We start from the raw sequence: 12,390 nt of genomic DNA, 5'->3' as shown, positions 1-12,390 counted from the left end.
ACTTGTTCAATATTTTATGAGCATAGGTTTATGTGAGTTTTATCAAAATAATCAACAAGGCCAAAAAAAGCGTTCTCTCACAAGCAACAGGTTTTTACGAGAGGATGCCACTTCAAGGCTAAACTGCAGAAAATCCGTCTGTCGTTCTGTGTATTTTGCTTACTTAGGGAAAGCCCCCAATCTCATCACCTCCTCTACCCCCCACCGAACCCTCCCGCCCCAAAACCCACATCTTTTGTTGCCATGGCTACCATGCTTCCAAGGTAACAGCAAGACAGAGAAGAAGAGTGTGAGCAGAGTGACAAATACCTCCGACATGTGTGTTTACCAGCACTGACGCTTGTATCCGTGCACACAGCCAGATAGAGTAACACACACTCATCCAGGTCCGTTGTTTCACTTCTTACTGGGGATTCTTCAGCACACAGTGAGCTCCATTAACCATCACACCTGAATGCTGCAACTTGGTCTTCAGACCAGTGAAATATTTAGTCCTACAACGTTAATGAGAAGCAAGAACGCAGACATTAGCAGAGGAAGTTGCAGTATCCCACCTCTTCCCTAGTGGTAGATGAAGGGACATTGCAACTTCGTGCAACAGTAACACAAGCAGCGGCAGAAACAGCAAAAACAACTAAGACGCTAACACATCTGCTGTTTTGCTTATGCGAAAGGGAGATATTAAAATGAACTTATCTTAAATTGATTCCCTGTAAGTTATTTCTATAAACATGTAAGCGACAAGTTGGAAAAGTAAAGTTTAAAGCACAGTTTACACTCTCAAATTTTATTGAAACGTCCTTCCTGGGTGACTTTGATCCAACAATATCTGTTAAAAAAGAAATATGCTGACATCACTATCAGCAGAACAAAGGGATTTCCACTTCCTTGATCCCAATATACATGCACTACTGAGAACGAGAGCAAATCAAAAGCAACAACCATTTTTCAAAGAAATAACCAGACTTGATGTACCACAAAGTCCTTCATTTCATTCTGATTAGCAACACATAACTTCTTTTTTCAAAAGAACTTTTAAACATGAAAGATAGAAAATTGTGACAGCAGTTTTTGAATAAAGGAATTGCCCATTTGCACAGGTCAACCACGGACATTCAGTGCTAGAAAGCTACAACAGTGATGACATTGTTGTAGCTCATTACATATATCTATCTCGTTTGGTCCTAATTTAAAAAAGCTTTACAGTTTTCCTAAAGCCATTAAAGAACATGAGGAAATCATAACCAGTTAAAAGAAAACAAGTTAAAACATTGCACGATGTTTAGCCATGCTCAGGATCTTGTTCTGAATTTTGATGTCACTGCTATAGTTGCATTCAAGTTGCCTTGGAGGTCAGACCTCAGATTTGGGAATAATGTCAACATTTAGTTGGGAGTTTTTGAAAAACCAGTTGGATTAAATATATTGTACTCATTAATTTTTCCATTCAAACACTAACAGACCATGTTGACAGATAGAGGACATACTGCACTACCTTGTACCTGAGGTTTAATGAGATACAAACGATCAGAAGAGTTGGGGAAAAAACAAACATCTGCAGCTTTCACAGTGGTTCATATGTGTGGCAGGTATTTTGGATTGTGAACTCCAGGCTCCAACATTTTCTGTCTAATTTCAAATCCTGGGGGTCATTCTTGTTGTGTTCTGACTGAGACTTCAGAAAATCTGATTTATGACAAATAAAGTTAATGTAAAGGCCACCTGCTTGGTATAGCCAAGCTAATACAATGTTTTTGGTTTGACTACAAGTGTGGATGCTGATGTTTATAATTCAGTGATTTTGGAAACCATTCTGGCAAATAATTTGTGTAATAACTGTGTTTAGTAGTTTTTAATTCTGGTGTTGATGAGTACAGTGCCTAAACACTGCAAATCAAAAGCCCACAAAGTTATGGGGATGTGTTTGCCAGCAGATGCATACTGACAGTAAATAAAGTATAGTTACATTTAGAGTAAAGAACATTAGATCAGAATATGTTTAAATACTGTGAGAAACGTAAGTCTTCTTGTTGTAAAATAAGGCAAAACATCTGCAAACACGTTGTCAAACTGAAACTTCACTGTTGGATAAACAGATGCACTGTTTCTACTTTCATGAAATATTTTCATTATTATTCTCATTTATCTTAACAGAAACACCAGTTCTTAATGCTGCTTGCATATCCACACTCTATATTTAGGTGTCTTACCTTTAAAGAGGGGGAAATCTGAAGTTTCTCTGCAGAAATATTTAGCTGCATGCATGAGTTTCTGCCTGTGTGTGGGTGACAGATTGTGCATGCATGCGTTTGTGTTTGTGTGCGCTTCCTCACCCCTGGATGGCCTCCTCTGCTTGGTCTGCATGGTCAGCGTGCCAACCACAGCCCCCATGTTTGCCGCTGTCGTTGTGGAAACAAGTGCGTCTGGATGCTCAAGTCTATATTTCTTCGTCACGTGTTCGGACGGCTACAGCACACACTCCCGCGCCCTCCTTCCCTCCACTCATCCTCCTTTTCTCTCTCTCACTGGCTGCTCTCAGCATAAACCCTCACCCCGTCATCCTTTCATGCTTTCTCTCTCTCCGTCTCGCAACGCTCCTCCTCGCCCTCTCTCGCGCGCTCGCTCTCTCTCTCTCACCCCTTTTTCTCCTCACACCCCTCCCCATTCTTTGTTTTTCATCAGGGGTTGTTCTCTCCTTCCCTCCTTCATTCCCCTTTTTCCTCACTCTCCATACATCTATCACAAGCCCCACTGCCAGAGGAGAGCATCAGTAATTCAGCATGAAATCAGCAGGATGTTGATTCACTAAATTATAAATTAATATGAGTGTACCCTTGATATGATAATACTGAGTGACTCACTCTGCATAAGAACAACATACACCCCAACTCCCATTACATTTGTCCACCTAAAAGCACCTGTTAGCTTCTGATGGCAAAACAAATATGCAGATAAATTCAACATTGAATATTGATTAGAGAGGAAGCTATAAACCGTGGGGTGACAAATAAAAAAACATGCGGCTGTGACGGAAATTATAGAAGTCCCTGACTGTTGGCTGCATTCTTTATGAAAAGGCCACTTCAATCTATCAACACCTCCATCACCTCCATCCGTCACTCCTGCTCATTCATCCACGATGCCCCAACATTCTCATGCACATCAGCGAGACAAATCAAGGGACCTGGAGTTTATGTGTGCCTGGTGGTGGATTGACTCCCCAGGCAGAAAAAAAAAAACAGCAAGAAAGAGAGATGGGCTGAAAAAAAAGGAAAGAAAGAAATACTTAAAGTCAAGGATGTGAGAAGAGAGGGGGATTAAGAGCAAGAGAAAGCTGCTGAGACATTAAATAGGACAGAAATAGGGGGATCAAGACAAGTATCAGATAATATAGTAGGAGTGTTAAGCTCATGACAGTAAGAGCTAAACACACAAGTCGGAATTTATTTTTTTTTACAGTCCACAGAAACTGGAATGGAGCTCCTAACACAATGTGAAAGTGTTCATACCCCTTCAACTTCTCCATGTTCTGCCTCATTATGACCAAAAACTTCAACTAATATGCGACAGAACAACTAAAGTAGAGAATGATTGTAAGTGAGAAGAACAGGATTCGTGATTCTCAGATTAACTTCTGGTATTTATTTTGTGTTATTGTACATAATGTATGAATGTTTTCAAAATTCTAACAATAATCTCTAAGGGCATGACTATTAGAGCCCAGTTTATGTCCCAGGATGTTAGATTAATGGGTAAATCTTTTACATCAGTGTCCAGGAAGTCCTATAGAGCCTGGCATGGACTTTCTGGCCGATCTGCGGATTGGACTTGCTTTGAGAGAATTACACAATCAGATTGGGATCTAGGGGAGACGCCAAAGGCTAGGTCAACATCTCTGGCTCTTTTTCATGTTGGTCATGCTGTTCCCGGGGCTGTTTCTGCAGTGTGAAGGATGCACTGTCCTGCTGGGGGGAGCATCTGCCATCAGAGAGTTGTGCAGCCATGAATGGGTCTGCAACATTCACATTGAATAAGAAAGATACAAACACCATTATTAAAAAGAAGGATTTTTGAGATTTAGAAAATGAGAAAATTATAATTTCTCAAATGTTTCCTTCTTCTACAGGACATGCAGTAAAAATTACCTACCTGTTTACTAACAAAACAACTGTTTTGTTTTTACTTTTAAAAAAACCCCGAAATATATAATTCATTAACCTATTTTTATTATTACTGAGTAAATACAAAATGTAATTTTCAAACAATGATTACATTTATAAAAGAAAAATAACATTTTTATAACATTGCTGTCCAAAGAAATGTTGCCACCTTTTGATTAATCAAATCATCAATTAACATTGGTAAGCCACTTGTTTTTGAAAAGCTGAGTACAATTTCAAAAGCCACAGTCACATGTAATGACTGACAATCCTGTAAAATCAATAAAACACTTAAACAGAACCAGCAACACAAAGTAGACCAAAAATAACCAAAACTTAAACTCCATTTAAGTTGCAAAAACGTCTCAGGGAATGATCAGAGGAAGCAGCTCAGTTATGAGCTTCATGGCAAAAGCTTTGAATATTACTGCAAATAGGATTTGCAAAAAAAAAGTAATAAAAAAGAAACTTCTGTGTTCATCATGGGACATTCTAATTCTGAGGAAAGAGATAAATTTAATGCAATTTGGAATAAGACTGCAGCATAAAATGTGGAAAAAGTAAATCACAGTAGGTCATGGATCAGCCCGTGTGTTCATGGACCCCCCTCTGAGTTAAATTATTGTGGGATTACCACTTGACTTTTGGCATACCCTTATAATCCTAAATGAATTAAAATTACCAACTACAGCAATTATGCAGCATGTAGAGATGCCTTGCTTATGCATATCACAGATCCTGCTTCATTGAATTTGCCACCAGAGGTTCCTGACAGTGTGAATGTCAGACACAAAATTCAGCGAAAGCCAGATTTTGATTTTTTTCAAGCACAATTCCTAGACATTTCATCAGGTAATCAACAACCTGTTTGAGTTTAAATGTAGGTTACTCCATTTGTCTTTCCTCTTGCTCCTTTTTCTAATTTTTGCGCATTAAAACTCTTTTAAAAACCTGGATGTGATCCATCAACAGAAAAACGTTAAAACTAATGGCTCACTACAGGTGGAAAAAGGTTTGAAAAGCATGAAAGGAATTGTTTTTGCATCACACATCCTAATTTTGTTCAGAGTTGTGTGTGTTTTTAAATCTTTTGTACATAAAAGATTTTTGTCAAAATCTCATCTTCTTAAATTACAACATGCATTGGATTTTAAAAATGTCTTGCATGTTTTCCAGTAAATGATATTCATTTGAAAGCCCAAATATGAAGCCTTGTTGTAGCCTGGACATTTTAAGATGTGAAATGTTGCCTCCGTATGCAAACTGTGCAACAAAGACTCAAAATACAGTTTCAGATTTCTAAATATTTTTTTTACAAATGAAGCACATGTCTGCTTTCACAGCTAAGTTTTCAGTAGCCAGTTTGTAGAGTTGACACACTAGTTAAAGCCATCTGTTTATAATAATGTCTTTGCAAATGTAGCAGCTATTCACTGACCAGGACACCATCTTTCAGCGATGGAATCGGGAACCAAGTGTCACTGTAATGATGCCAGAAAGGGAATTAGTCAGAAAAGATTTGGTTTGGTGAATTAAAAATCTGCAATCTGCTGCTGTGAAAAATGAGCTCATGAATTCTCGACTTTGTGCACGTGAGAGAGAGCCAGAACGGACAGCAGTAGGACGCAATCTTTTCACCCTGCCCACATGCACACATGCTTTCACAAACCCAGAAAGAAGCGCACATATGGTCACACATACATGTTACACATTCACTGACCACGGTCAGACAGAACAACCAAGGGTTGAGGACTCTGTGGGAACCCAGCGCTGAAGAGTGTGACCACATCCTGCTACGAAACACAAACACACTCTGCTTCCGTTCTGCTTCCTCTTCCGTTGCTCCCTGTCTGGATTTACCAGCTACCAAATAATTTCGTCGTCTCTCGGCTGTGCTTCTGTTTCATCTTGAGTCTCAACACATTCGCACGTCGCTCCATCCTGCTTTGTGTCTGCTTTAGGAAAACAACCAGCTCACCTTTATCCCACCATCTCCCCACATAAATCCAAGTGCCTGTACTGGAGTAATGTTCCTGTCGCTCCAAACACAGTTCCCTGCTTGTTCCAATCTCAAATCTTCATCTCCTCGCAGTGCCTGACAGGCCCATTTCCACACTCTGACACAAATGTTTCTCCGTCTAGTAATCATTTCAACGTCTGTCTGCAGAGCACAGAGAAAGAGCTAGACTCTAGCTGCTAGAGGTTGGAGTCAGTGAGTATGCTTGTTTTGTTTTTTGTGCTTGTGAGCGGAGTATTGGGACTGACTTGTCTGGTGTTTCCCTTACAAGGAAGTGAGTGAATAGCAGCATCCTGTTTTACAAGAACCCCTGTCACACTTTTCAGTCTGGAGATGAGACAACAAAGTAAAACGCTCTTCCTGTATACTTCCTATATATTTTGATGGGTACAGAAGAAAGGGGAAGGAGATGGAGATGCAAACATGCTTTGTTGTGGATGCTGAAGAAGAGGAAAGATAAAATACACCGGAAAAGCTTCCAGCGAGAGATTAGGGTGCGATGAAAGAGAAAGAAGTGGTTCAGAAACGAGAGAGTGGGCGACTGGCACTGCAAGATGGAAAATGCAGAAGACAGCAAAGTGGGGCCCATGCAAACACACTTCCAGAGAATAGGGTGGAAGAACAAAGAGAAGGAGAAATATGAGGGAGTGAGCCTGAGAGAAAATTAAACTGTTAAGATTTTGATTAAGATTAAAACACGAGGGGAAACTTTAGCCTGTCAGCACAATGAAGTGCATATAAAGATCTACCTGAGCGCTAAACGGCTCATTCTTTACTTTCCAAGATTCATCTGAAGAGTTAATTATTCTTCCCAAGGATATAGGACAGTTACCTGACAACACATAAAACCTCTGCAGTAATTCATCAGGGATAGCATGGCTGACACGAACTTGTTTATTAGGAAAACCCATACCAATATTTATAGGTGCACAGATTACTCCCCACACAGCTGTTTCTCTGTATCAATCCAAGCTTCTTCCCGACTTCAACTCACATCGATTTGTGACTATATAGAGGGGGAGGGAAAGCTTAAAAAGGGCTGAAGAAGAGTTGCATAAATAAATAAAAAGCAGAAGATGAAAAAAAATGGAATACAGACAGGCTGTGAATTACAAAAAAGGTTTAATTATGTATGTGAGGGAAAAAAAGGATAAAGTTTTTAAAGGGGAGAGTGATTAAACTGGGGAATAAATGGACTGAGAATGAAACGGCCAGGAAGATGTCCTTTTTCATGTTAATAGGATCCAACTTTTTAGTGTTACTTATACAGAACTGTACAGATTGGCATAGCCTTCCTGTGAAAATCAACCAGCAACAGGTAAATGATCAAATTCAGACCAGTTTGAATAAGTTGACCACATTTTTACATTCGAGACGAACAAAATAACTTCCTGACAGACACCAGGGATGATGAGCTGAGGGAATTACCTTCAGATAGACTGCTATGAATTAAAGTTCATCTCTTCATAAAATCCTTAACGTATCAAAATGTGGCGCAAGTACCACTGGTGGACCTTCGGCTCTGTATGAGCAGGTATTTACAAAGTTAATGTTATATAAAGCAAATGTAATGTAGATCTAATCAGCCCAAACAATGAAAAAAAGATGAGAAGTTGAAGAGCACTGAGCTTCAAACATTTGCCTCTCAAAAGAGAAGAGCTGTGATGGTTTGGATCAGGCAAGAGGCAGGCAGGGCGAGCAAAAGAGGAAATATTTAATAAAAAAAAAAAAAATGAACAAACTCAAGGTCGTCACAGACGGAAATAGAACTAGAAGAAAACATGGAAACTACAGAGGTTTGAAGTGCTGCTGATGAACTAGAAGAAAACATGGAAACTACAGAGGTTTGAAGTGCTGCTGATGAACTAGAAGAAAACATGGAAACTACAGAGGTATGAAGTGCTGCTGATGTGTACTCCACCAGTACTTGGAGTGATTCTGGTGAGCCTCAGTAAATGATCTGGGTTAGAGTTAGGCAATGAAACAATAGTTTTAGGACAAAAAAAGATCTGTCATGATCACTAATCTGAAGCTGCTACTGAGCCAATAAATAAAACAAAAATGCAGAAACACCTGAAAGACTATACAAATAAAGACTCAGACTCAAGGTTAAATCAGGGATCACGACAAGCAAAGTGAAGAATATTGCAAGAAGTTCTGAGTAGAAACTGAAGCAGTAAAACTGTGAATACTTATGCTGCATTCAGTTTACCTCTGAATTCAGGACCCGGATTTGGAAATGACATTAAAAACCATCAATCAAAATTCAGTTTCCTATTTGGCTGACATCGAATAAGGGTGGGTTGAACTGACAGCTGAATCATTTAGTTATCCAAAAATAAGTCCTGGCTCTGCAATAATCAGATGGAACGATGTTCTTCTAATCACTTTCTCAAAACCTATGAACATTTTTATGAAGGGATGGGCAGTGGTGCAGAGAGCAGGACCCAAAGTCCTGGGTTCAAATCCTGGCCTGGCAGAAAAAGGAACGATAGTGAGACAATAAAAATACATGAAAAAGTTTATCTAACAGATGGCATCAATGAAAAAGTTTAATGATGTAGACGATTGTGTAAATGAACCATTTAAGTGGATTTCACATGATCAGATAAACTGGTTATTTATAATAGTGATTATGATCTTGTAAATATTAGGTGTAACAGTTTGCTGTGGTTGTGTGTGATTAAATAGATCTGATTGTCAGGTGCCCAAGGGGCCCCTGTGAATGTTATTCTTTGCTTTTTTTCTGAAATGGCGCTCGTGAAGGGATGATACTGCAATTCCTAGATTCCTTTTTGTCCCATTATTGCAAAGAAAATGGTTTTTCTTTCTTCTGTGGACTCAGATCAATAGATTCCATTTTTATGTTGTTGTGCACCGTTTGGCTGAGAGACTCAGTTGAAATGTCGGAGACAACATTGATAGATGTTCTCGATTTCCTTTGTCTCCTTCCAAATCCAGAACCTGTTTTGTTGTTTCTGCTCACATCGACTCCTGTCTTTCCTTCACGTTGTGCAGCCAGTCAGTCATTTTTTTAAAAAGGCAGATTTGTCAAACAAATGGTCCCCAGCAAGAGCTTTTAAGTAACATAAAAAAAGAAACAAAATCAAAGGTCAGTCTTTGACATCACTTACAAATATTTATTACTGGTGCTGTATCATGCAGCTGATTTTATTTGTTTGCTGCTTCTGTTTTAAATGCATTTCAGTTCATTTTAATCTGAAACGATTTGTTTAGCATGACATTTTTCATGCTCACAATAATTGCATTTGTACAAGCTGAAGCACTGATTTTGCTGCAGCTCAGCATATAAACTGAACCATGTAGTCAGAGCTTATCTATATTCATCAGCAGCACTTCGCTCATTGGACCAAAGGCTCACACTGAATTGAAAATGTCTTTAGAAAAAGCAAACAAAAAAACATTGTGAAAATAATATATTTTTCATGGATTCAGCACTTTGATATTTTTTTTCTTGGACAAAAAACCTGAATGCGGGTTTAATTTGTTACACTCAGACATCAAAAGCTGGCAGACAATCCTAAATAAAATAATCTACATGATGAGCTGCAGAGTGCGAAAATAAATATGAGATTCTGAGGTTGTTGTTTCCAAATCTCATATTTGGAAGCTTATGTACACGCTCCTGGCACAGGATTAACCAAGAACCTGTTTCATGTCAGCAATTTCCTGATAAAGCTCTTTTGCTGTCCTAATTGGCCATTTTTTGTGGACATCTTTTGATGTGGAGGTTAGAGAGAGAGGTGAAAACAGGGGAGCTTAATAAAAGAAATGTGTTCTTCTCTATTCAGCCCTTTACCCCTGCAGCAACAGGAAGCACTGCACCAAACGTTCCTGAGAACAGAAAGAAACCCACTTCTTTTTCTTTTTAACATATTCTGCCGAAACCAAGCAAAAAGTTTTTCGCATCACTAAAACTTCAAACAGTCGGATTGATCACGGAGCTGGCCGAATATGAGCCGACACTCAGAAGAGCAAAAAGATTCGAAGATTTGAGGGCAGAAGAGACAGAAACGGCAAAGGCAGGAAAAAAAAAAAGCACACCACAAACGGAAGATGAGAACTTAAAAGGAGCAACTTTTAAAAGGCAAAATAAAAGAACTGAAATGAAGTGAAAGCGAGAAAAAAATAAAAGGAAAAAATACTTGATAGACTGTAAGGGAGCAGAGAAATGAAAGCAGAGGCAGAACCAAAAGGAGCAAAAACAAAAAAAACAACAAAAAAACAGGGAGATAAATGTGTCTGCAAGGTCCAGGTTTTGTAGTTTATAACCACTGGGAAATATTTCATAGGTCCATAGCAGTTTGGGCAGGAATTGAGAATAAATTTCCTGTTTTTGCCGCAGGTGAAGAAAGACACAAGCTGACAAATGCCTTACTGCCAACCTAAACCCTCAAGAGCTGGGAGGCCAGTGGCTTATCACTCAGTCTCGCTGCCTTTACCGCTAAAAATATATGTAGGTCACATCATCCATTTAGCTTCATTTAGTAACTGACACAGAAAAACACAGAACAACTTTTGATGTAGTTTAGCTACTGTCTTGTGTTCAGTTTGGCCGATTCGTCACTCCAAATTGCTCTGAATTGGGCTGTAACTGGACTGCATTTATCTAAAGTGTGAAACGGCTTGCCTGCAACAGAGTTTCACTTTAAAGCACAAAGATGATGAACAAAGGAGAATAAAAGCCTCCAAGAAAACACACTGGAGCTCTTGCTACAGTCTTCCCTTGTCTGTGAAGTCTGCCTGCTTGTTTTGTCTCTTGATGTTTGGCTTTATCAGCAAAGTTGTTGAGAAGGAAGTTTTAAGAACATTCAGAACATTATATATTATGCAGTCATGTCATGGCTTTCTAAGCTTCTGATTGGTTATTTCCCAACATCCCAGTTAAATAGCGAAACACCTTTGGTTGAATGTTAAAGCACAAATTGAGAACACTTCGTTTTTGTGATATGATCGCAAAAATTTAAAAAAATCAGCGAGAATGGCAGGAATAGAATTGTGGATCTCCACATATTCATTCTTGGAAATAATTTTACTCGTCTGTTATGAGTAAAAAAAAATAGTTTAAAAGGCAATTCAATCCAATTTTAAGCAAATATTTGGGAACATCTAAAATGAAACAAAGTAATTCTATAAGCATCTAAAAAGATCTATTTTGCCTTATTTAGGAATTTAGCAAATAGGAAAAGTTTAGTCTGATTTAATATTAGTAAATATCTGGTTTCAACTGCATATCAGAAAAAAGTCAACAAAACATGAAACAGTTTGTTGCTGTTTTTGATTTTGTGTTTGATGTGTTAATATTATTACACAGGATTTCTTCCAGAAAGTTCATTTTACTGCTCAAACACATTCCTCAGCTAGATTTAAATCCTGCTTACTGTAAAAGTGCTGTTTTCCACCAGGATTATCTGAAAGTTTAAAATGGTGTCTCTGCTAACTCAGAAACATCCCAGCTAGTCTGCCGTCGGCTCGAAAGAGCGGGAAGGAGCTTCATCTGGCTGCCATTCTCTGCGAATCATGCAGTAACTTAACTAAATCTGTAATCCTCAGTGGCTGTGCAACAACAAGCACCAGGCAATACCAGTAGATTCTCACGTTTTTATCTTCCCTATTCTAAAAACATGAGCAAGTCTGCTGTGAATTTGTTCTCCAGTACATAGAAAATAGATGTGAGAACATAAGAAATGTGGGAATTGCGTTAGAGTATTTTCACTGTCAGGCAGAATTTTCACACATGTAATCATCAAAGGGTGCCGTACCTCTCACATCTGCAACTGCACAAGGTTACACTGAGATCCACATCATTTTGTTGTTTTCAGAGGGTTTACAGGAGGCTTTTATATTCAGATCAGCTTCATCTATAAATGCAGAATTAAATAGGAGCTTTATCTAAATAACTATCTGTGACCTTTTGACACCAGATCCAGTTAGTTTACCTCAGGGAACAGTGAATCTACAGCTTCTGTCAGGTTGAGGTTTTTTTATTAAACTTTTAATGAAAACAACTGAAAGTCTTTAAAATGTAACAGTGCACTTGCCACCAACAAATATGCTTGTCTTAATTTGTGTTGCTTATGACAACACCAATCAAAATGGTGTTAAAGTGTTTTTAAACACATACATAACATATAAAAATTATCGGTTGGATCACCAATAAAATGAAGTAATAAACTTTAGTGTTAATTAGTC

General features: G+C 38.5%; 1 protein-coding gene across 7 annotated transcripts in view; it reads right to left on the bottom strand.

The window, feature by feature from the left end:
* The window catches only part of kcnip1a (Kv channel interacting protein 1 a), a 49,798-nt gene that overhangs the window by 21,528 nt on the left and 15,880 nt on the right, over nucleotides 1-12,390 (bottom strand). The window contains exon 1 of one of the 7 annotated variants that reach the window (XM_032555069.1): nucleotides 2,334-2,590. The exons of 3 other annotated variants lie outside the window; for them this stretch is intronic. In XM_032555069.1, the coding sequence (XP_032410960.1) occupies nucleotides 2,334-2,391 (58 nt within the window). In that variant the 5' untranslated portion in view covers nucleotides 2,392-2,590. Of the gene's footprint in view, nucleotides 1-2,210; nucleotides 2,308-2,333; nucleotides 2,591-12,390 lie in introns of those variants that run through there. 3 more of the 7 variants (XM_032555072.1, XM_032555066.1, XM_032555070.1) reach the window with 3 other exon arrangements.

This window comes from Xiphophorus hellerii, chromosome 23 (genome assembly GCF_003331165.1).
Source record: "Xiphophorus hellerii strain 12219 chromosome 23, Xiphophorus_hellerii-4.1, whole genome shotgun sequence".
NCBI classification, from domain to species: domain Eukaryota; kingdom Metazoa; phylum Chordata; class Actinopteri; order Cyprinodontiformes; family Poeciliidae; genus Xiphophorus; species Xiphophorus hellerii.
Note: the sequence above shows the minus strand (reverse complement) of the source record. Positions and strands in the feature narration are given on the sequence as shown.